The sequence below is a fragment of the Artibeus jamaicensis genome, unplaced genomic scaffold (genome assembly GCF_021234435.1).
Source record: "Artibeus jamaicensis isolate MK-2021 breed Jamaican fruit bat unplaced genomic scaffold, CSHL_Jam_final contig_233, whole genome shotgun sequence".
In the NCBI taxonomy this organism is placed as follows: Eukaryota; Metazoa; Chordata; class Mammalia; order Chiroptera; family Phyllostomidae; genus Artibeus; species Artibeus jamaicensis.
In genome coordinates, this window is record NW_026521486.1 from 47,224,842 (window position 1) to 47,247,041 (window position 22,200).

General features: G+C 39.9%; 1 protein-coding gene across 2 annotated transcripts in view; it reads right to left on the bottom strand.

Moving 5' to 3' along the window:
- Positions 1-9,148: 9,148 nt before the first annotated feature.
- Positions 9,149-22,200, bottom strand: part of RPAP3 (RNA polymerase II associated protein 3) — a 36,349-nt gene continuing 23,297 nt past the window's right edge. The window contains exons 13-17 of one of the 2 annotated variants that reach the window (XM_037135479.2): positions 20,294-20,526; positions 18,886-19,072; positions 16,953-17,050; positions 16,328-16,428; positions 9,149-13,749 (exon numbers count right to left, since the gene is read on the bottom strand). In XM_037135479.2, coding sequence (XP_036991374.2) covers positions 13,664-13,749; positions 16,328-16,428; positions 16,953-17,050; positions 18,886-19,072; positions 20,294-20,526 — 705 coding nt within the window. In that variant the 3' untranslated portion in view covers positions 9,149-13,663. The remainder of the gene's footprint in view (positions 13,750-16,327; positions 16,429-16,952; positions 17,051-18,885; positions 19,073-20,293; positions 20,527-22,200) is intronic. The other variant, XM_037135468.2, reaches the window with a different exon arrangement.

Genomic DNA, 22,200 nt, shown 5'->3' on the forward strand with positions numbered 1-22,200 from the left:
CTTCTTCCCTGGAAAGCCCTTATTGCCTCTTCTGCACCCGGCAAAGCCCTGCTCATCTCTGAAGGCCAAGCTCAAGCACTATCTTCTCTGTAAAGCTTTTCAAAATCTACATCCAACCATCCCACAGAATTAGTCACACAGTTCTTTCAGTGTTCTCTTCCTACCTTTGGGATGATGTTTGCCACTGCGGGCCCGCACATCACAGTGCAGTACAAAGAGAGGTCTGTGCTCTGTCTCCCGCACCAGCCTGAGCAATAGCGGGCACGAGCCCTGCTGTAATCCCCTTCGCACTCCTGGCACTGTGCACTGGGCCTGGCATGCAGCGCGCCCTCGGTGAATGTTGGCGGACTCGAATTCACCCCCACTGGGGGAAGTACTGAATCTCCTCAAGCCTCAGTTTCCTCCTTTATAAAGATATCTGTAGCAAAAAGTCAGTGTTCTGATGCAATGATATGTCAGGTGTAAAATAGTCTTGCACCCAACATAGACCCTTATAGATAATTAGCTCAATGAGAGTTAAACCCATTTTCAGTACAAGTTATTTACTGTGTCCCCAGTATGTCTCAGTAGAGAGACTAGGCAATGACCCTGATCTCATGAAGTTTATATCTAGGAGGGAAAAGATGGCTAATGGCTAGTAAACAATAGACCAGAGATATTAGTGGCAAACACTAGAGAAAATTAAACAGGGTGTTGATACAGAAAGTGATTTAGGTAAGGGAGGTGGTAGGGAAGGCTTCTCAGAAGAGGTCAGGATTAAGCTGGAATTCACAGGAGTAAAAGGAACCCTGTGAATACCTGGGAGAAGTGCACTCTGGGCTCTGCAATAGCAAATGCAAAGGGCCTGAGGCAGGTACGAGATACAGGACTTAGGAGAGAAAAATGAGGTAAGTATGATGGGAGCATTTTGATTTAAAGGAGGAATGGAGGGGACGCAGTTGGAGATGTAGGCAAGGGGTAGATATTTGGGGACTTAATAGACTAGGATAACAAATTCATATTGTATTCAAAGTGTAATGAAAAGCCTTTTAAAGATTCTTAATCTGGGTTATAATATGAAGTAATTTGTTTTTAGAAGTTTACTCTTAATAGTTGTGTAGAGATTGAGTTGTAGGAGCAAGAGGGGAAGCAGGGAGACCAGCTCCCTAACTGTGGTGGTCAGGAAAGACATGCTGACTTGACCTTGGCTGATGGAAGGCGGAGAGGACAGGATCTGACTCAGAGATATCTATCTCCAGAGATAGCACTAAGAGGACTTCCTGATGGAAAATAAGAAAAAGTGAGGGACCAAGCATGATGAATACATTTTTATTTAATTTACCTGGTGCGATTAAGTTTGAAAGTACATAAAATATTTTCAAACAGTGGCAAGTGTACTTTCCCTATTTTTTTCTGCTAAGTACAATTAAAAACTCTGGACATTATTTAGAAATCAAACATAAGAAGACTGAAAAGTAGAAAGAGGAAGGCTGACGAGGGACTTCGGGACCCAAAGAACACAGGGTTGAATGTTCTGGGTTGGTGTTTCGCTTCATATATTCCAAATGTGTTGCTGAAGAGACCCGCAGCCTGGAAACGCCAGGGGCACATACCGAAAGCCCCCTGAAATTCTGTTCTCTCTCACCAAAGGATCAAGAAAGGAACCAGACAGAAACTTTTACGTAAAAGCTGTCCTACTCCATGCAGCAAACACCACAGAGGAATCTGTAGCTCCACTCTCCCCCACCCCAGCAAAGGCCAAATAGGAAGCCTTGGCTGCCACTCATGAGGGTCTAATGAGGGGCTCCCACACCCAAAAAGGTGGATGTAAGTGAAGCCAAATGGGGAGCCAGGAATTTCGTCCCCACTGGCCAGTAAGCAGCAGGCCAACCACTCACAGTATCAGTGGAGACCACATGGGGCAACCTGACTCCCGCCCCCACCCAGCAGGAAGGAGATGCCCATCCCCCTCCCTGATGGGCTGTTTCAAAGGAGGCCTGATGGGGAGTCCGGACTTTATCACATTGTCTGATATGGTCCTAAATGTACACAGAGAAAATGTTGAAGACTTACGAATAGGGGAGGATGAAGGGACATAAAGAGAGGTAAGGTTTCTACACTGCACTCAAACTGGTGAAATGACACCGGTAGACTTTGGTGAGTTATATGTATATAATGTATTTATATTATACATATATAATGTAAAACTAAGCAAGCAATAAAAAAGCTATATTAAAAGATACACTTTTAAAAAAAGATAGGTATATCAAAATGGAATTTTTAAATGTTCCAGTAACACACAAAAGGGCAAGAAAAAAAAAACAAAAGTGAAAAATGGTAAGAACATACAGAAAACATAAAAGAGCAGACATGTCCTAACACTTCAATAATTACATTAAATATAAATAGTCTAAGACTTCTAGCCAAGATGGAGGCATAGGTAGATATACCGTGCCTCCTCTGCACAACCAAAATAAGGACAACAACAATTTAGAAACAAAATAACAACCGGAGCTGACAGAAAACTGAACTGTACGGCAGTCTGACAACCAAGGAGTTAAAATAGAAACATTCCTCCAAACCAGTAGGAGGTGTGGGGTCAGGCAAAGAAGGGTTGAGGCAAAAAAAAAAGTGGCACCGGGATCCCAAGGCAGCAGCTGACAAACCCCAGGAGCACAAGGGGGCAGCGGGCGGACCCTGGGCACACGGGCAGTGGCTGGCAGACCCCAGGTATGGGGTGGCAATGGGCAGACCCACCGAGGTGGTGATTCTGAAGCTGATCACAGTGCACAAGGCGACTGGCTGACCAGACAGTCCTATATTCACAAGCAGATAAACCAGGCGAAACTGGGGAGCAAGACAGATGGCACAACCCAAGGTCCCAGCTTGGGGAAATAAAGCCTCAAAACACCAATTGAAAACACCCGTGAGGGTTGCAGTGCTGGAGAGACCCCCAACCTCACAGGAGAGTTTGTTGGAGAGACCCACAGGGTCCCAGAACATACACAAGCCCACCCACCCAGGAATCAGCAACAGAAAGGCCCAGTTTGCTTGGAGGAGAGTTTGGGAAGGGACTGAAATCTGACAGAGAGCAGGAGCAAGTGCCATTGTTACCTCTCGGACCTCGCCCCCACACACAGCATCACAACCCAGTGACTGGGTTGCCCCACCCTGGTGAGCACCTAAGGCTCTGCCCCTCATACATAACAGGCGCAACAAGACCAAAAAAAAAAATGGCCCAAAGGAAAGAACAGATCAAAGCTCCAGGAAAAAGACAACTAAGCAATTAAGAGCTAGCCAACCTATCAGATGCACAGTTCAAAACACTGGTGATCAGAATGCTCACAGCATTGCTTGAATTTGGTCACAAATTAGATGAAAAAATGAAGGCTACACTAAGTGAAATGAAGGAAAATGCACAGGGAACCAATAGTGATAGAAAGGAAACTGGGACTCAAATCAATGGAGTGGACCAGAAGGAAGAAAGAAAGAAACAGAAAAAAAGAAAAAACAAGAATTCAAAAAAATAAGGAGAGGCTTAGGAACCTCCAGGACATCTTTAAACATTCCAACATCCGAATTACAGGGGTACCAGAAGGGGAAGAGGAACAGCCATGAGTGGAAAGCTTATTTGAACAAATAATAAAGGAGAACTTCCCCATTCTGGCAAAGGAAACAGACTTCCAGGAAGTCCAGGAAGCTCAGAGAGTCCCAAAGAAGTTGGACCCAAGGAGGAACACTCTGAGGCACATCATAATTACATTAGCCAAAACTGAAATGAAGGAGAGAATTCTAGAAGCAGCAAGAGATATGGAGACTGTCATCTTCAAAGGAGTCCCCATCAGACTGTCAGCTGATTTCTCAAAAGAGGCCTTGAAGGCAAGAAGGGGCTGGAAAGAAGTATTTCAAGTCATGAAATCCAAAGACCTACATCAAAGACTGCTCTATCCAGCAAAGCTTTCATTTAGAATTGAAGTACAGATAAAGTACTTCTCAGATAAGGTCAAGTTCAAGGAGTTCATCATCACCAAGCCCTTATTTCATGCAATGTTAAAACTACTTATCTAAGAAAAAGAAGATAAAAAACATGTATAGTAAAATGACAGCAAACACAATTGTTAACAACCACACTTAAAACAAAAGGAAACAACTAGAACAGGAACAGAACCACAGAAATGGAGATCACATGGAGGGTTAGCAACAGGGGAGTGGGAGGAGGAGAAGGGGGAAAAGGTACAGAGAATAAGTAGCATAGATGGTGGTTAGAAAATAGACAGGGGGAGGGCAAGAATAGTATGGGAAATGTAGAAGCTAAAGAAGTTATGACACATGGACAAGAACTAAAGGTAGGGAATGTGGGTGGGGAGGGTATGCAGGGTGGAGGGGAATGAAGGGGGGAAATGGGACAATTGTAATGGCATAACCAATAAAATATATTTAAGTATATATATGTATGTGTGTGTGTATGTATGTACATATATATATATGGTCTAAATACACAAACTAAATATACAGAAATCAGGAGGTTGGATTTTAAAACATAACTATACACTGTCTACAAGAAACTCAGTTTGATACAATGATACAAGAAGGTTGAAAGTAAAATGACAGAAAAAGGCATATCATGCAAAGATTAACCAAAGGAAAGCAGCAGTGGCTATATTAATATTAAGCAAAGTAGGCTTCAGAACAAAGAAAATCACTAGAAACAAGAAGGAACATTACATAATGACAAAAGGATCCATCCACCAAGAAGACATAGAGATCCTAAATGTGTAGGTATCAAAGAGCAGAGCTGCAAAATACAGGAAACAAAAACTGATAGAACTTAAGTAAAAAATACACAAACCATGATCATAGCTGGAGATATCGACACTCCTCTCTTAACAATTAATAGAACTGGAAAAAACATTAGCAAAGACACAGAAGAACTCAACACCATCAACCAATGTGCTGATGTTTACAAAATTTTGATACTCCACCCACATCAGCAGAATGCATAGTTTTTTCAAGTGCCCACAAATCATATACCATATCCTGGGCCACAAAACTAATCTCAACACATTTAAAACCATTGAAATTATTACTTCAAGGATAAAAAGTATCACGAACAGATTTGTACATACACATCTGACAACTTAGAAGACATGGATCAATACCTCACAAAAACAAAGCTACCATTATCATTCAGTGTGAAATAACTTAATAATATTTAAAATTTTTAATTTGTAAATTAACTGTAGCCCCACTCCCATAAAAAATACATTTCCAGGCCCAGATTGTTGCACTGAAGAACGTGGTCTAATGTTTGAAGAAAAAATTAGTACCAATTGTACACACTCTCTTCCAGAAAACAGATGACATTTCCCAATGCATGTTATGAAGCCAGTATTACTCTGGCACCAAAACCAAAGACAGTACAAAAAACCCCTACAAACCAGTATTCAACATGAATATAGATATAAAAAATCCTTAACAAAATATCAGAAAACATAATTCAGCATCACATAAAAATATGTTAAACCATAATCCAGTGAGATTTATTCCAGGGATCCAAGCCTAATTGAATATTTGAATACCAATCAATGTAATCCACCATATTAAAAAACTAATGAGAAAAAAAAATGACATGATCTCATTATGTACAGAAAAAGCTTTTGAAAAAATTTAACATTCATTCTTAATTTTTAAACAAAATTCTCAGAAAAATAAAAATAGAAGGAACTTTCCGTAATTTGATAAAGAGCATTAACAAAACAGACAAAACCGACAGTGAGCACTCTGCTTCCAGGGAAAGACGGCTGCTCCCAAAACTGGGACAAGCCAGGGACAATTCATTCTCACCACTCTCATCCAACATGACACGGGAAGACCTGGGCAGCGCAATTTTTAAAAACTAACTCAAAATGAATCAGAGATCTAAATGAAGAACACAAAACTTCCAAAACCGAAATGCAAAGGAAAAACATGACAGAATAGAATATTTAAGAACCATGGGACAATTACAAAAGGTGTAACATACACGTGATAGGAATACCAGAAGAAGAAATATTTAAAGTAATAATAGTGAGAATTTCAAAAAATTAATGATAGACACCTACCTATTGCACCTGGTTTTCCTTGGTCTCTCAAGGGTTCTGGAATGTCGAGTGCCTCTGTATTAGCTCACTAGGGCTGCCATAGCTAATACAGACTGTACCTTAAACAATAAAAATGCATTTTCTCACAATTCTAGAGGCAGGAGGTCTGGGATCAAGGTTCAGTAGGACTGGTTTCTTCTGGATTCCTTAGCTTACAGATAGCCCTTCTTCCTTGCATTCCTGTGGTCTTACCTGTTTGCGTCCTAATCTTTGTTTTTTTAGATCCAGAACTTTCCTGATCTTTCTCCTGAGGACAACGATCATATTGGATTGGGTCCACTTAATTCCCTCTTTAAGAACCCTATCTCCAAATCAAGTCACATTCTGAGGCGCTGGCAGTTAGAGCCTCACCATGTGAATTCTGGGGTGGAGCACAATTCACGCTGTAACACCTTCCTTATGCTCCTTCACGCAAATCCTTCCTAAACTACCTCCACCTCCATCTTCCCAAAATGTGTTGATATGTCTCCTAATGCAGTTGCCTTTATGCTGTTTATGATTTATTCATTTTTAATCCTTTACTATTTTAGTAGGACCTGGGCAGGGAGAATGAATGTGTTTAATCACCCACCCTTATCCCAAAGTCCGTACCCATCCTTTAAATTACCACTTCCCCCTGAAAAGTCCTCTTGCCGATGTCAGACTGTGGTAATCACTCCTTTCTCTTTACTCCTATTGCATTCAATGTGTAACTGTCTTCTGTTTTATTTCTATTAGCCGTGTGAGTTCACATATTTCTATTTCACCCACTGAATAGCCAGCATGGTAAAGTGAGCACTATTTGATTGATAAAAATAAGTAATTTTATGAATATATAACACAACCCCATTCCTATATTTCAGATTCAACTTTTTATTAATGTTCTAATGTATATAGTAGATCCACAAACGCATTACATCATGATTTTGCAATGCATCACCCTGTTACACACGACAGCTTACAGGGGGAGGTCCAAGACTTCACAGCCAAATCCCAAAATGAAAGGCACACTGCCATCTCCTGGGTCACAGCTAATAATGCAGCCCTTAGAAGGACTAACGCAGCTCCAAGTCAAAAGCCTGTCTAAAGAAATTATACAAGTAAGGCTCTTTGCTTTCCTTCCAACAAACGTTAGGAGTAATATAACTAAAATCAGTATTGATCACTACAGTCATGAAAATCTTAAGAGCTGAATTTAGGTGATTTACAGAGAGTTGACCTGGTAACAGCATCTTCCAAGTTCATCTAAGTAGCCTCGTGCCCCTTTGTAATTTTCTGAATTTCTATCAGGCCTGGATTCAAAATCCTCACGGGGTTAACGCCTTTGTTTGATTGGTTAATGAAGACTTTGTCCTGCTTTACTCTATCAAATGCAAGACAAGTCAAACGTGAATGAAAGATGAGACGACGAACACGCGGGGCAGCCTGTTTCCGTCCCAGTTCAGACTCCAGGGCTGGACTTTACTCACAGCCTACACACCCCGTTGGAAGATGTTGACTGACTGACTCTAATTATCCACATCAGGTTTTCTTGGATGGAAGAGAAGGGGAGAGGCCGAGTAAAAAGGCAGTCAAACCCCAGAGCGGAAGGTAACTGACATGAAACAACTAAAGCAATGGCTGGGGCAACCACAGCACTTTCTGCAATTCTTGTGTGTTTCTTGGACTTTTTTTCCCCTTTGGGAAGATTCTCCAGTTGTTCTGGAAACACAGTTTTTTTTGCCCAAGCATGTCTCAAGTAAGTGCTTACCCATTCTTTCAGGGAAGTCCTGGGAGGAGGAGGGCTCCAAGTGCAGGAGCTTCTAGTAAAGCCCGTCTTCAGAGCACAGTGACCTCTACAGACAATAGCTGGTTTTTGCTTCCTCTGGCTTCTGCCAGCTAGAAGTGGGGGGTGGGGGGCGGTGGTTTGCAAAAACACAGTGGACACCAGGAGCACAGATGCCTTTTCTCTTCTGTCCCTTAGTGCTCTGGCTGCATCCTCAAGTATTTAGTTACGCTGTACCAGACTGTGTCTTCCAGTATAACCTGTGAATGGGAGGCTCACAGCAGGGCACGTTTGGGGCTAAGCAGGCCTGCAGAGGAACAGAAGCAGGGAGAAGGGGCTAGGGGCAGCCAGGGCAGGGGAGCCCGCAGCAGCAGAGGCCCAGAAAGCTGACAAGGGGCCATCAGGGCAGATTTGTGCGTGTAAACACTCCCTGGACTGGGTGTTTCTGGAACCCAGGAAAAGACTGATGTCTTCCACAGAACACAGGAAGGAGGCTCAAGCTGTTTTGGACCATCAAAGGGATGAATGACCCCCCAGAGCTGGAGCCCTTGAGGATACCTGGTGACAGTTATGTACATCAATCTGAACCTGGTGCTCTCTCTGGAGTCTGCAAATAGGAGCTTCAGGAGACCTTGCGATTTGGTTTACAGAAGGGCTGAGGTGGGGGCCTACCTTACAGCATCCCACCTCACCCTCCACTAACCTCAATCTAGTCATTACTAACAGTAACCAGAGCTGTAAATTATGAGCGCCCAGCACTGAATCAACTGAGAAACTCACCCTAGAGACCCAGATACTTATGTCAGGTTGTGAACCTGGGATCTCTGCACCTGCAGGCCCCACTCAGGCAAAACGCTGGCCCGTGGAAGGTGAATAGGTTTAGTTTGCCCTCCTCCTCTCGGTTCCTCAGCTCAGTCCCTTTCCGCTTCTGGATTACCCTAAACTCCATCTTGGCTTTGCACTCCTTCAGCATCCTCTCCAAGGCCAAAAGGTACAATGGGCATTATTAGGTAAAATTATCTTTGCTAATGGACCAATTAGCTCATATGTCACTTCTTTTGAATTATAAATATTATTTAATAACACTAATTTGCCTGGGCCACGGTAAAACTGTTTGTCTCCAAGAGGACTAGATGAGGTTTTTCAGGCCCTGCACCAGGCCAGGGGGAGAAGTATTCAGCACTTCCCGATGGCTGTCGGTCAACCCAGGGCTGGAGAAGAGGACATGGTCGGAGCGTGCACCACGGCCAGGCTCCCAGGGTAACACTGGCCTGGGTTTGGAATGAAAGGCTCCTAGTGCTATAATCAGGCCAGTAGCTAGAGGACCGGACTGGCATGTCAGTTTTCTCTATTTATTGCTGAGTCATAAATAGATGAGTCTTTTGGTTCTCTCGCAATCCTAACAAGCTATCACCTGCCCAATGAGCAGTAACTAATCACAAAGAATTCAAGGATGTTCAGCCTCACAAAAAGCTTGGTACAAAGAGTAGAAAACAGAGGATTAAACATGGCATAATCTTTGGGATATCAAACTAATGACCACAGAACTATGGCCACTTCTTAGTCTCAACCAGGCCTGTGTCACAGCAAATGCACTATTCCACCCTAATTCAGGATCTGCCTTGATGTCCTAGTTTTTGCTCTGAGGCTACACGCATATCCAATTATCCCAGGGAGAGCGAATACTTAAATGGACTCTATAAAGTAAACGTCAAAACAATTTATTGACAACAGAAATGGGGAAGGGGGGGAAAGCAGAAGAGAAACAGGAATCTCTGTGTACCAGTTAAAGACCCAAGTTCTCTAAAATCAGTAAATAAAAACTCTGTAAAATTACTGATTTTTAAAAAAGTAAACAGACCCAAGTACCCTACAGGCTCTTAGCCATTTCCCACCACACACACGCACACATAACTGTACACCCCCTCCCTCTTGGCCTTTGTGACTGCATTTTTGTGACATCTCTTCCTCTTCAAAGTCCAGTCTGACATTTATTTTGGACCCAGATCCCGCGCACTAAAGTACTGAAGGAGGAATTTCCCTCACACAACACCCTCCATGTCCTTAGAAAGACCCTGCAACGCACTCGAAAGGGGCTTTTCTCTTTTTTTTGGTGTAGGAAGATGGAGCTTCTGACTTGGCCATGGCTGGGCACTGACTTTGAGGTGACGCTCCCCTGCCGACCTCACAGCCTCCCAGTGCGATCAGGCAACTACAGCAGGCCAGAGTGAATCGGGCTCAGCGCAGGGCCCAAATAAACACGAATTCCTTTCCCGTGTCCCAACTGCCCGATCCGACCTTCGTGGGGAAGGGCAGAGGAGGCCTCCAGGACCTGTCTGCAGCTGACTGAACTCAGGCAGGACTGTCGGCCACACTCCCTCCTCTCACCATCTTCTCTTCCCAGGTTTCCATACCTGACCATGTGACCAAGGACGACACACACCTTCGTGCCTGCTAGACCAGCTGGATGGTTTCTATGGATACTGAACAGCACTGCTAAGAAATTAAAACTCACTTTCACTTTGATTCTCATCAGCATGCTTTCAGGCACATTGTGCTATTTTTAAAAGATCCAGAGGAGGGCAGTAATACCACAGAAATGCCAGCTGCTGGCTGCTTCTCCAGCTTCTCGCTGACAGTGCTGTAGAAGGAAGCACCTGAGAGCCTGTCAGACAAACCTCTGCCTGACTCCGGGCTCCACAGGGCAACTTCTGTCTCAGAGCCTGTTTCTGGAATGGAGATACACGCCAAGCCGCGGGCACAGTGCCTACCACACAGTAAAGGGCATATAAATGGCAGCTGTATCAATCACTAAGGCTGCTTGAATTGCTATGACCAACAGGAGTTCCACAGGAGAAACAGAAATGCCTGTTCCCCTTAAGAGCTGTTTGGTGCGGGGGAGGGGTCGGAAACTATCTGAACACAGTAGAATTAAATAATCCCCACTGAGGATGAAAAGGTCTCCAATGTTCAGTGAAGTTCTTTGAGCCAAATTTAAAACTCTTCATCCGGATACTCCATCTCCTCGTATAATGCTTGAATTCATGTACTCAGCTATTATTTAACTTTATATTATGTGCCAAGTAACATGCTTTGGAAAGCCACCCCGTGAAAACAGAATGCATGTTCGTCACCCCACTGATATAAAGACTCATTTTAGTTCCCACTGAATCCACACTTACCACATCATCAATGAACACTTTTTGTAGGATAGTGATGGTCTTATGAACTTAATATTGGAATGTATGGTTTCACAAAGGTCTTTTTGATTTCTGGACTTAATTTTAAATTCAGCAGCATTATAGTATATGCCAGGCACTGTGTGAGTTGTTAAAAATATAAAAATTAAAGCTGCAGCCTCTGCCTTCGAGGATCTCAGAGACTAGAAGGGGAATCTATTATAAAGGGGACAAATACAATCACAGAAGCCCAAGATGCAGGACACAGCTCACCTAGTGGGATGGAGAAAGGCATCCCCAAAGGAGAGATGTCTAGGCTCAGACATGAAGGATGAGAAAGAGAGATCCAGGTGGGCAGGGTCCAGGCAGAGAACAGCCCAGGCTGGAGGGATCTGAGAACAGGATACAACCAGGGATTTGCAGGCAGCAGGACGCTTGCGGGGACCTGGCTGTTGGGAGATAGGTGAGGGGGTGGGAACCAGATCATGAAGGGCCTTCTCTACATTAAGAAGCCAGTTTTCTGAAAGTGATGGGCAGCCATTGAAGTGTTTTAAGCAAAGAAGTGACATGTGACTTGAGTTTTAAGTTCATTCCAGTGGCGATAAGGAGCTGATCTGTGGTAGTGTAGCTGGGAACACAGACCAGTTAGAGGAGAATGCGGCATGGATGCAACAGCTAAATGATGAGCCCCTGAGCTAATAATAAAAAGCAGGCTAACATCAAAAAAAAATTAATGTAAATTATAAAGCAAATCTTGGGATTTATATACTTTTTCAGGACAAGTCACTACACAGATAACACAACATAAATACTCCAACTGGAGTAGTTCGAACAGCTATAGATTAATAGTTAGAAGACAGCATGTTCTCAACCTGCTCTACTATATTTTGGTTCTGTAATCACGGAAACGTTTACTCTGAATCTCCTTTATTCACGTTAAAAATGGCAATCAAACTACCTGCCCTTCTACCTTGGAAGTTTCTTCTAAGGATCACGTAAGAAAATATGAGAACTTTTTTGCCCTTGGAATACTCTTCTACTCATCCAGATCAGTGATTTCAACCAGTGTGCCACCAGGACTTTTCCAACAAGAAATACCTGACTATTTGGTCAGGGCACTGACCTCTTTTCCTTTAGATTATGAAATTTAAAAAATGACAACAACCAACACAACAGTAGCCAGCCAGTGTAAAGGAATCAAAAGTATACCATTTTTTGTCAGATCAGCAAAAAATATATTTTTTGGTGTGTTGCAGAATCTTACTAAAAAGTTTACATGTGCCATGAGATAAAAAAGGTTGAAAATTGCTGATCTAAGTCAACTTCTTACTAATGATTTGAGAAAATTTCAGGTCATTTGTAACTCAATACTCATGTATAAGCTACACATAAAAGGCTAAATTTCATTGTCTGTCATTTACCATAAAGACAATACAGTTAGCAATGCATAACATTAAGAAATTCTATCCTAAGTGTATTGCAAAAACACAGGCTATACAAATTTTGATCATTTCAATAACTTATTCTGGAGAAATTACCTTTGCAAATACATTATGATTATTCCAGCAACTGTAAGCATAATAATGTTGATGCAACAAAAATTATCAAGAGTATAAAATAAACTTTTAAATTTGACTGTATTGTTGATTCTGGTAACAGCTATGCGATGGTGACCTAGTATTTTTTTTAACAACTTGACAGCCTCTAAAATTGATTTTAACAACATTGACAGGATGCCCAAAATTTGCTAGGCTGATCCTTTAACAGTCACTAAAATTGAGTCCTGCTGTCAAATTACGTGCAATCATATAAATATCAACTGAGCACCTAACTGGGGTAGCACTGCACAGGGACGAGCAGAGCACCAGCCCTGCTCTCAAAGGCTTCCTGATGCCACACTCACACACCGCACATGCACACTACACGTGATTACCATGGAAACATTGCTAGTCTTTAATATTTTTACACCTTGTTTTGCTTCAGATTATGTGCCTTTAGTTAACATATGACGTGGATACAAACAGGAAAAAAAATGAAGCATTAAGTCTAAGGATGTTGTGACTCTTCAATGAACCAATATAAAAAGTCCAGTTAAAAGTTTCCTTTCAACATAAAAACTAAAAATACACATCCTGCAACTAAGTAATTTTGCTAGTGAACCAGCACGATACGAAAAAGTCTCGGCACAACAATACTAGAAAGCCTTAGTATCTTAGAAAGAACCAATCTAGTTACCTGCGCAACTCCCTCCATACAAATACAACTTTACTCATGTGCTAACGAAGCAACCTCGTCATTGTGGTTGCAAAACTCACAAAAATATAAAATGTATCTACAGATACTGAAAAATGTATCTATGTCAAACATTGTAGATGACTTATAAAATACTGATCTTTACAAGTATACCTCATTTATATTTTTATTTTCAGAAAAAGACTTATAGTTTACTTGAATATATTTCTTACCACTTAAACCTCAATTCGCTTTATAGTTAATTAACTTATATCCAAAGATTGTACTTTCCTGTGATTTCATTTTCTTAAAAAGAGAACAAAACACTTTATTTCAATAGAAAAAATGCACATGTGAAAGTCAGACAATAATTTCAATAAAAATGGAAATCAACCATCATATCTTTTCTTGAGTTCTTCAATGGAATTACCCTTCAATCCTGATTTCTCTATGTGATTGAATAATACACGTACAACTGGAAAAGAAAAAAAATGTCCATTTTAATCTTCATTTTTAAAACTTAGTGCAAAAAATCAAAGGGAATGATCTTATGTGTCAAATAAAACACTTTACATTGGAAAACAACAATCGTTAAGATTTATAAGTTCTAATTCATATATTTTAAAAAGGTAACCTGAGATTAGAAAATTATACAGTAATTGAATGTTTCTTACCAAAATATTTTGCTTTAGTAGTAAAAAATTTCCCAAAGACCTTAATGACATTATTCTTGCAGATTAAACCTTAACTCATTTTGATCTTCCTAAAACTTTTACTGTATTTAACAAGTATACTTACACTTAGTATTATAATCAACTATTTTTCAAACTTAAATCATTTTAGAAGAAAATTTTGTATCACTATTCTAAATTGAAAATTAGCAATAATATCTACAAAATCATGTTCGATGAGCCAGTTGTACAGTTGCATAATGTATAATAAAATAAAATATATAACTATAAAGAATTGACAGATCTTCCTATGTATCATGTAAAATCTTTATCTTTCTCACCACTGAATGGTCCACAATCAGCCCTTTGGAAAATGCTGTTGTAGTTCATCTATTTCTTCACATTAAAACTAGCTAATCATTGTTACTGATAATGGCGATACAGAAGATAACAGCAGCTAATGTGTACTGAATGTTCAGTTACATGCCAGGAACCGTAAGTGCTTCTTCCCATGTTTAATTCAGTGGACAGTGGTGACCCACCCGAGACAGAAGGCCAGTCTGAAGAGCCAACTCACACTTCCTTGCGTACAACTGAACTTATCACATGATAGTGGCAAGAAATGCATTCAACCTTCCTAAAACAAAAGATCATTAGGTCCTAAGCACTGTTTTATGCCTAAGGCCTAGAAAACAGGGTAGACAAAGCTCCTGCTCTCATGGAGCTTTCATTCTATTAGGGAGAGAAATAATAAACATGTACATGAAATACCATCAGCTAGTTACGTATTATGAAGGGAAAAAAAGCAGGGTAAGAATACACAGGGTGGCGAGGGAGGGTAGGCAGGCATTTATTTGAACTAGGGCTGACGAGAAAAAGCATCTCTGAAGTGGCATCTGTTAGGGGAAACTTAAATGAAGTGAGGAAGCAGGCAAGGTGAGGATGTGTGGAGAGATACAGGGTTCAACACAAGTAACGCCCCTTTTTCATTTCAAAATCGTAAGCCTCTAATTCTGTAACATAACAATATCACATTCAAGCACACCATATGACATTTTAGATGAAATGCTCAAATTGCTGTTCATCATGTGCAAGACAATCACATACCCTACCAACCACAAGCAATTCAAGTACCTATATTCTAGGCTGAGGGAACAGTCAAATGCAAAGCCCGCTGAGACTAAATTAAGTCTGGCAATTTGGTATATTAAAGAAACACAAAGTGGGGGGGGCGGGGGGCACAGTGATTGAGAAAAGTGGTAGAAGTTCAGAACAGTAATAAGAGTAACACTTCTCAGGGAATTCCAGGGATAATTTTTGATTGACTGAATTTAAAGCAGAAACTTCTTTTGATTTAAACTAAAAAAATCTCTCTAAATTACATATCCAGTTCCTTAAGCACAATATAAAGTATTTCTCTTACTAATGTCATTTCTCTCATTCAATGCCACTGCTGGAAACATAAAGAAATAAGGAGCCCGGAGTACATTCAGCCTAGGAGATCTGAAAGTGGTACAAGTTTTTGTTATCTTTAAAAAAAACTGGTACTGTGGTATTCTATGATTTTTCTATTTTCCCTAAAACTACAGTATAGCCCAAAATTCCAAGTAATTGAAGTTTCTGCAGAGTTTGATCTTACTTAAATTAGGGTTCCCCAAAATGGGTACTTTCTGCCAAAGACTGAGATACAAAAACAAGTAAGGGATCTAATTCTTCAGGATCATCACCTGCCACTCTTTACCCCTATAACTCTACAATCCAGCCACACTGCACTTCTCTTAATTTCCTAAACTCAATTGGCTCTTTCCTGCCTCAGAGCCTCAGAACACATCATTCCCTCAGTGGAAACTCTTCCCTACCCACTCCATCCAATTGACTCCTGCATTTCTTTGGGAGTCGAGCTTAAATCAAATAAACTCAAGGAAATAAGCTCTCACAGAAGGGGTTAGATTTCCAGTGCACCCACGCCCAGTTACATGCCCCATGTAGCAGGGAGCCTTTACATGTTCCACCATGGCAGGAGCCCAACCATTCTGTTATTACCACATTTTCAAGTAGAACAGGCCAGGCCCTAGAGCAGGACTGCCTATGTTTAAATCCTGGATCTGACTTCTTATATGACCTTCATCACTTCCCTTACCACCCATGCCCCAGTTTCTGCCTCTGTAAGAGCAAAACGATAATCATACCAACACCTCATAATGTTACTGGCAGGATTAAAAATTTTAATTTTACTTAATTTAATTACAATTAATTTAAGTTTAATTGGGTATACCTCAGACATAGTAAATATTCAATGAATGTTTGCTACCATTTGTTTAAAAATTAAAGGATATTCTTAAGACTACAGAGAGATGGAAAAGCTTCCTTTACAGAACTTACTTCTTTTCTCAGGCTCTGACATAAACATCACTGCCATGTCAAACCTTTTTAGTTCAGAAAGCCTTTGTAAAATTTCCAAGGTGAGTGATGGCTTTTCTTTCCTGAAATAAACCAAATATCAAACAAGTGATCCGTTAAAACTGAAGACAGAAAACTGTACTTGAACAACAATTAAAATAAATAAATTTTTTAAAAAGCTCATTTAAGTCTTGACTAACACAGTATGTCTAATTACATATAAATAAGGCCTTCACTTATCTTTTCCTCTGAATACTGTCTTTAAGAGCCCAGATGAAGAAATTTATCAAGTCAATTGAAGAAATTATAATACTCTCAAATGTGAGGCTTATCACAGATGTTATTAATCTGCTATTAACACTTGTCACTTCCATATTCTGTATTTCTCTTTTAAAAAACGAGTCCTTTTTCATCCTATTTAATCATTTTTCTTATTACTGCTCGTACTTATCATCTCTTTACAACTTCTGCAATAGTAAAACTTACTAGAGAGCTAATTCTGCTATATAGAATGTGGTAATAATATCAAAACAAACTAATTTCCCAAACCACTAGAAATAGCATAGCACAACAACATGAAAGTATAACTAAAAAAATTTCAACTTACGCAATGTAAAAGTCATGTAGAATTTTAATGATTTGGTTGAATACATCTGGATCTAGATTTTTCTGAAACAACTTAGGATATAAGGCTGGTTCAATTTTCTTGGGGAAAAAAGAGTTAGAAAATTAAATTATGGAAACATTCACATATAAATTACTTATAGAATAACTGCTTGGGTGAGTACAGTAAAGAATAACTACTATGCCTTGGCTGATGTGGCTCAGTGGATTAAGCATCAGTGTGCAGAACAGAAAGGTTGCCAGTTCGGTCAGGGCACATGCCTGGGTTCTGTTGGCAGTGTGCGAAAGACAACTGATCGCTGTCTCCCTCACACACCAGATGTTTCTATCCCTCTCTTTTGTCCCTCCTTTCCCCTCTCCCTAAAAATAGAGGAAGAAAATCTTCCAAAAAAAAAAGAATAACTACTATGCATTAAAGTTACTGGGGCGGCGGGTCACACCGAAATGTAATTAATGATAGAAGAAAGAAGGTCAGAGGCACTGTAAGACAATCACTCTGTACGAGTCAGAGAAAAACCTCATGAAGAGAGAGATGCACAGCACCCTAAGACAGACAGGAAATTTGAGAGCTCTAAAGGGGCAATAAAAATGGAAAGTTAAAAAAATAAAATTATATGGTCCTGGCTGGTGTGGCTCAGTGGATTGAGTGTTGGCCTATGAACCAAAAGGTCACTGGTTTGATTCCCAGTCAGGACACATGCCTGGGTTGCAGGCCAGATCCCCAGTAGGGGGTGCACGAGAAGCAACCACACACTGATGTTTCTCTCCTTCTCTTTCTCCCTCCCTTCCCCCCTCTAAAAACAAATAAAAGCTTTAAAAAGTTTAAAATAAAATTATATGAGAATAATATATATTTGGAAGTAACTGTATACTGCACAATTATAAGAGAGTAGTACTATAATTACACTGGAGAATAACTGTTAATCCACTGTTTAGTAAATTTCATGATTTGGTTTTTTCTTAGAGCAAATAAAATTCATTTTGAGGAGAATAACTGTCTAAATACTACATGCATTACTTGCACAAAGGTACTTAATGTATTTTAGCTTTTTTCCCCATCCTGAAGGATGAAAAATTAACTTGAAATTATGATATATGAAATCAGATTAAGTTATTTTGAAAGAAGAGAGGTCAAAAACGAACCTACTTCTAAAGGTTTCCTAGTTGCAAATATTTAAAATGGCCTGGGCAGGGTGATCTATGTGTCAGGAAAGGGATAATAAAAGCATTTCCTACAATCATATTACAACAAAAAGCAAATGTAACACTATTAATATATAGGGAGGACCCAAAGAACGCAATTTATTTATAATAAATTGTGTATTTAGTCTTACATGTTTAAACTTCAGTCACCTTCGAATTACTTTCCATGTGATGCAATACACCTAATTGAGACTATTCCCCACTGTTCAAAAGTTTCTGACCTTGTGGATTTTGATGCCCTTTAGTGCTTTAGGCATTTTTCTGTTTCACCTCTTCCACATCAGCAAAACATTTCCTTTTGAGGACTTTTTTCACCCGGGGAAACAAAAAGAGTCACTCAGGGTGAGATCATCAGGTGTATTGGAGGTGGGCATGGGGGGGAGTCACATCATTTTTGGTCAAAAACTGCTGAACACTCAGTGCAGTGTGGGCAGGTGCCCTCATAAATCACCCATCACAAAATGGGCAAATGCACTGAAGAGTCTTCAAAAAAAAATTCACTGAAGCTGAACACAGCCTCTCCCGACACCACCACCTGGTGCACTGATGCAGACGGGTTCCTAGAACACTCACCTAGGGAGGGAAGCCTGTACTACAAGGGGCCTGCCCTCCAGAAGATAATTTTGGGGTTATCTGGGTCCCCCCTCGTATAATGACAAAGACGTTCTTTGATCTTTTATTTACAACAGAACTACTAGCTTCCTCTTTCTTACCTTCAAATACTGATATAACATATCTGGAAAACTTTTCAGTCGTCTAAAATCAGATTCAAGCTGAAAGGAGTTTGCAGGAACTGGAGGAAGAACAGTTGTGATAAACTGAGCAGGTATTTTGTCTACCTCTATAGAAATCTTCTCACTGAAAGACTGACATACATCCTGTTTCAAATTAACTTGAGGTCTGAAATATTTCAGAGACATCAAACAATTCAAAAGAACCAAAATTAGTCAAAGCTTATATAAAAAACACATCAACAGAGACTTTTAAATTTCTGATGTTACTAGTATTGCATTATCTATTTACATTCTAATAATAGTTCATTCTTTTAGCTGGCAATACATTTTTTGCAAGACAGATTATGCCTCTGCAATCTGCTGGGCTACTAGCCTGGCCACCCTTGAGCACACCATTTCCACACACTGCGTTACTGCGTCACATACACTTACAACTCGGCCTTTCAAAAAACCAGATAATCAATTTCAAGAAAGATATTCTGAGAAGAGATACTTCCTCCTTTAGAGGAAAGAAAAAAACATACCTATTTAGTATTTTCCCACAATCCATACTGCGACTTTAAATAGAACTACTACTAAAATTCAAAGCTTAAAAAAAAGTCTAATAGGATTACTGAGTGCAAGTCAGAATATATGAATAAAGTTTCAATACCCCAAACAAACCTAGTCTATATTTTCCTATTCTCATCATTAAGGAAACACATGACTAGTTTTAAAAATTCCAAACAGAATTTAAACAGCTCACAATCTTAAGTATGAGTGGCTGGAGTAATGCTAATGCCTGAATTCTACATTTTTTAGAATCTTCCTTTAATAAATTAATTTTTTGCTGAATTAAGAAGTGCGCCCTGGCTGCTATGGCTCAGTGAATTGAATGCAGGCCTGCCAAGCAAGGGGTCACTGGTTCAATTCCCAGTCAGGGCACATGCCTGGGTTGCGGGCCAGGTCCCCAGTAGGGAGCGTGCAAGAGGCAACCACACACTGATGTTTCTCTCCCTTTCTTTCTCCCTCCTTTCCCCTCTAAAAATAAAGAAGTAAAATCCTTTTAAAATTTTTAAAAGAAGTGAAACAATATACTAATGTTCTAGAAAAAATGAACAGTCAATTTGTTAAAGACAGTTTCTTATGATCTCTAATTTCCCCACAATAGTAAAGGAACAGTGATCATTCCTTATGCAAAACATCTCTCAAGAGTAAGAACAAACAAACATTCTAGTTTTTTCTTTTTTAAGAAAAACTAGAATGTGAAGTTAGGCAGTTGAAAAATTATGATGATGAGTACAAACCAAAACTCTCATTGATAATATCAATTTTCTAGGGGAATTATTAAATCCTGGATCTGGCTTTACAATTCTAGAGAGTATCAAATAAGAGTATCTCTACTTACTGCTGGGCTGAAGTGTCACTGATTTCTTCTGTTTTCAATACTTTTGCTTTTGGAATATCACCTGTGGGCAAAAGGTCATCTTGGCTGGAACTCTTCTTACTTGCAGTGCCTGTGGTTGCTACTACATTTGCTAGATTAACAGGATTACTCTCTGGAGCAGTAGTGCTATCTGGCACATCAACAGTCTGCACCAAATGACCAGTTTCTTCAATAATAACCTTCTTTAGTGATTCCTAAAACAATTACAAATCAATTCCTTAAATCAACACATAACGGTTTTCTATTTTAGGGCTATAAATTAAAGGGTTGCAGTGTTCTTACGGCTATGTCTTATAAAAGTAAATTCCATCTAATGGCTAGACAGACTGAGAAGTCATACTCTGCCTGAGAATACAAATAAAAAGTTGCATAGCATCTACCATATGTCGATCTAAATGGAGGAAAGAATATAGATATGTAAATAATCACATGGCAATGGGAGAAACATCATAAAAGGGAAAAGGACAAAACTCTAAGAGAACACAGACAAAGATAATAAACACTGGCATCAGCAGAGACCACACAGAAAAAGTACACAAGAATGGCAGTGTGGGAGATAATTACGGGTGGTCAGTGAAAAAGTGTTAAGTCCAATGGGAGTGGTGCAAGGGGAGGAGTGACAGAGACAAAGAATGCAAGGCTCCTTAAGAACAGCTAACGAAGGGACTTGTGTCCATGTCCAAGAGTTTGGACTTTATCGCAGAGGTAATAAAGCTAAGAAAAAAAATATGACCAAACTGACAGCAATATTGTGGGCTAATGGAGGGCAAGGCAATAATCAGCCTTCTGTATGAAACAGACCAAAATTAAAACCTAAGCACATTTTCTATAAAAGTAGCAGCTGGAAAAAAACTAGCCCAGGATTACAGGTTTGCAAAATAATATTCACAAACTCAGGAAGTATTTGACCATAATAATGTTTTTTTTTAATTAGTAAAATAAATTGCATTCACTATTTCAATCATTAGTGTCAAACATTTTCAGTTTCTTCAAAAGTTTACATACTGTACTTACTTTTAACAATAAACTTTCTTCAGTATGCTGTAAGTGTTCAATTTAATTGTATAGTTGAATCTTAAGTCAAAAAGTTATAAATATAAAAACTTTTGCCCTGGCTGAGTGGCTCAGTTGGTTGGAATGTCATCCCATACACCAAAAGGCTATGCTGTAAGTGTTCAATCCAATTGTATTGATTGATGGGTTTGATTCCCAGTCAGGGCATATACCTAGGTTACAGGTTTGATCCCTGGTCAGGGCAAGTATGGGAGGCAACTGATGGAAGTTTCTCTCTCACATTAATGTTTGTTTCTCTCTCTCTCTCCCTCTAGCCCCCCCAATATCAGTAAACATATACTCAAGTACGGATTAAAAATAATAAATATTCATTCACTCATTCATTTTAGCAGAAACTAAGAGATCAGGGAAAACTTTCATTTACTACCACCCTATCAGGGAACCACAGGCCCTTGCTTAGCTTATCTACATCACTGGTTTCCCACACCCTCTCTGGAGGTTTGCCCAAGGTACTCCCAAGCTGCCAGCCCTTGAAGCACAGGCTACCTTGACCTAGACTCTCACTTGAGTTAAGTAACCAACCCTAGAACTCTCTCTCCACTTCCCAGACTCCCTTCTTCTCCTAACCAGTTTCCTCAATGACCAGGTAGACTCACAAATATGTGTCTGAAAAGGAAATTAACATTTGTTTCACTTGACGCTGCCTTAGTATTAATGGACATTATTCCTTTGATCTCAACTAATCTATGAGTTATTCTCAACTTGAGAAACAGAATCACACAGACACTGGGTGACTTGCCTAAGATTTAAAAGTTTATAAACAGGGGGACTTGAATCAACTCTTACAAAGCCTT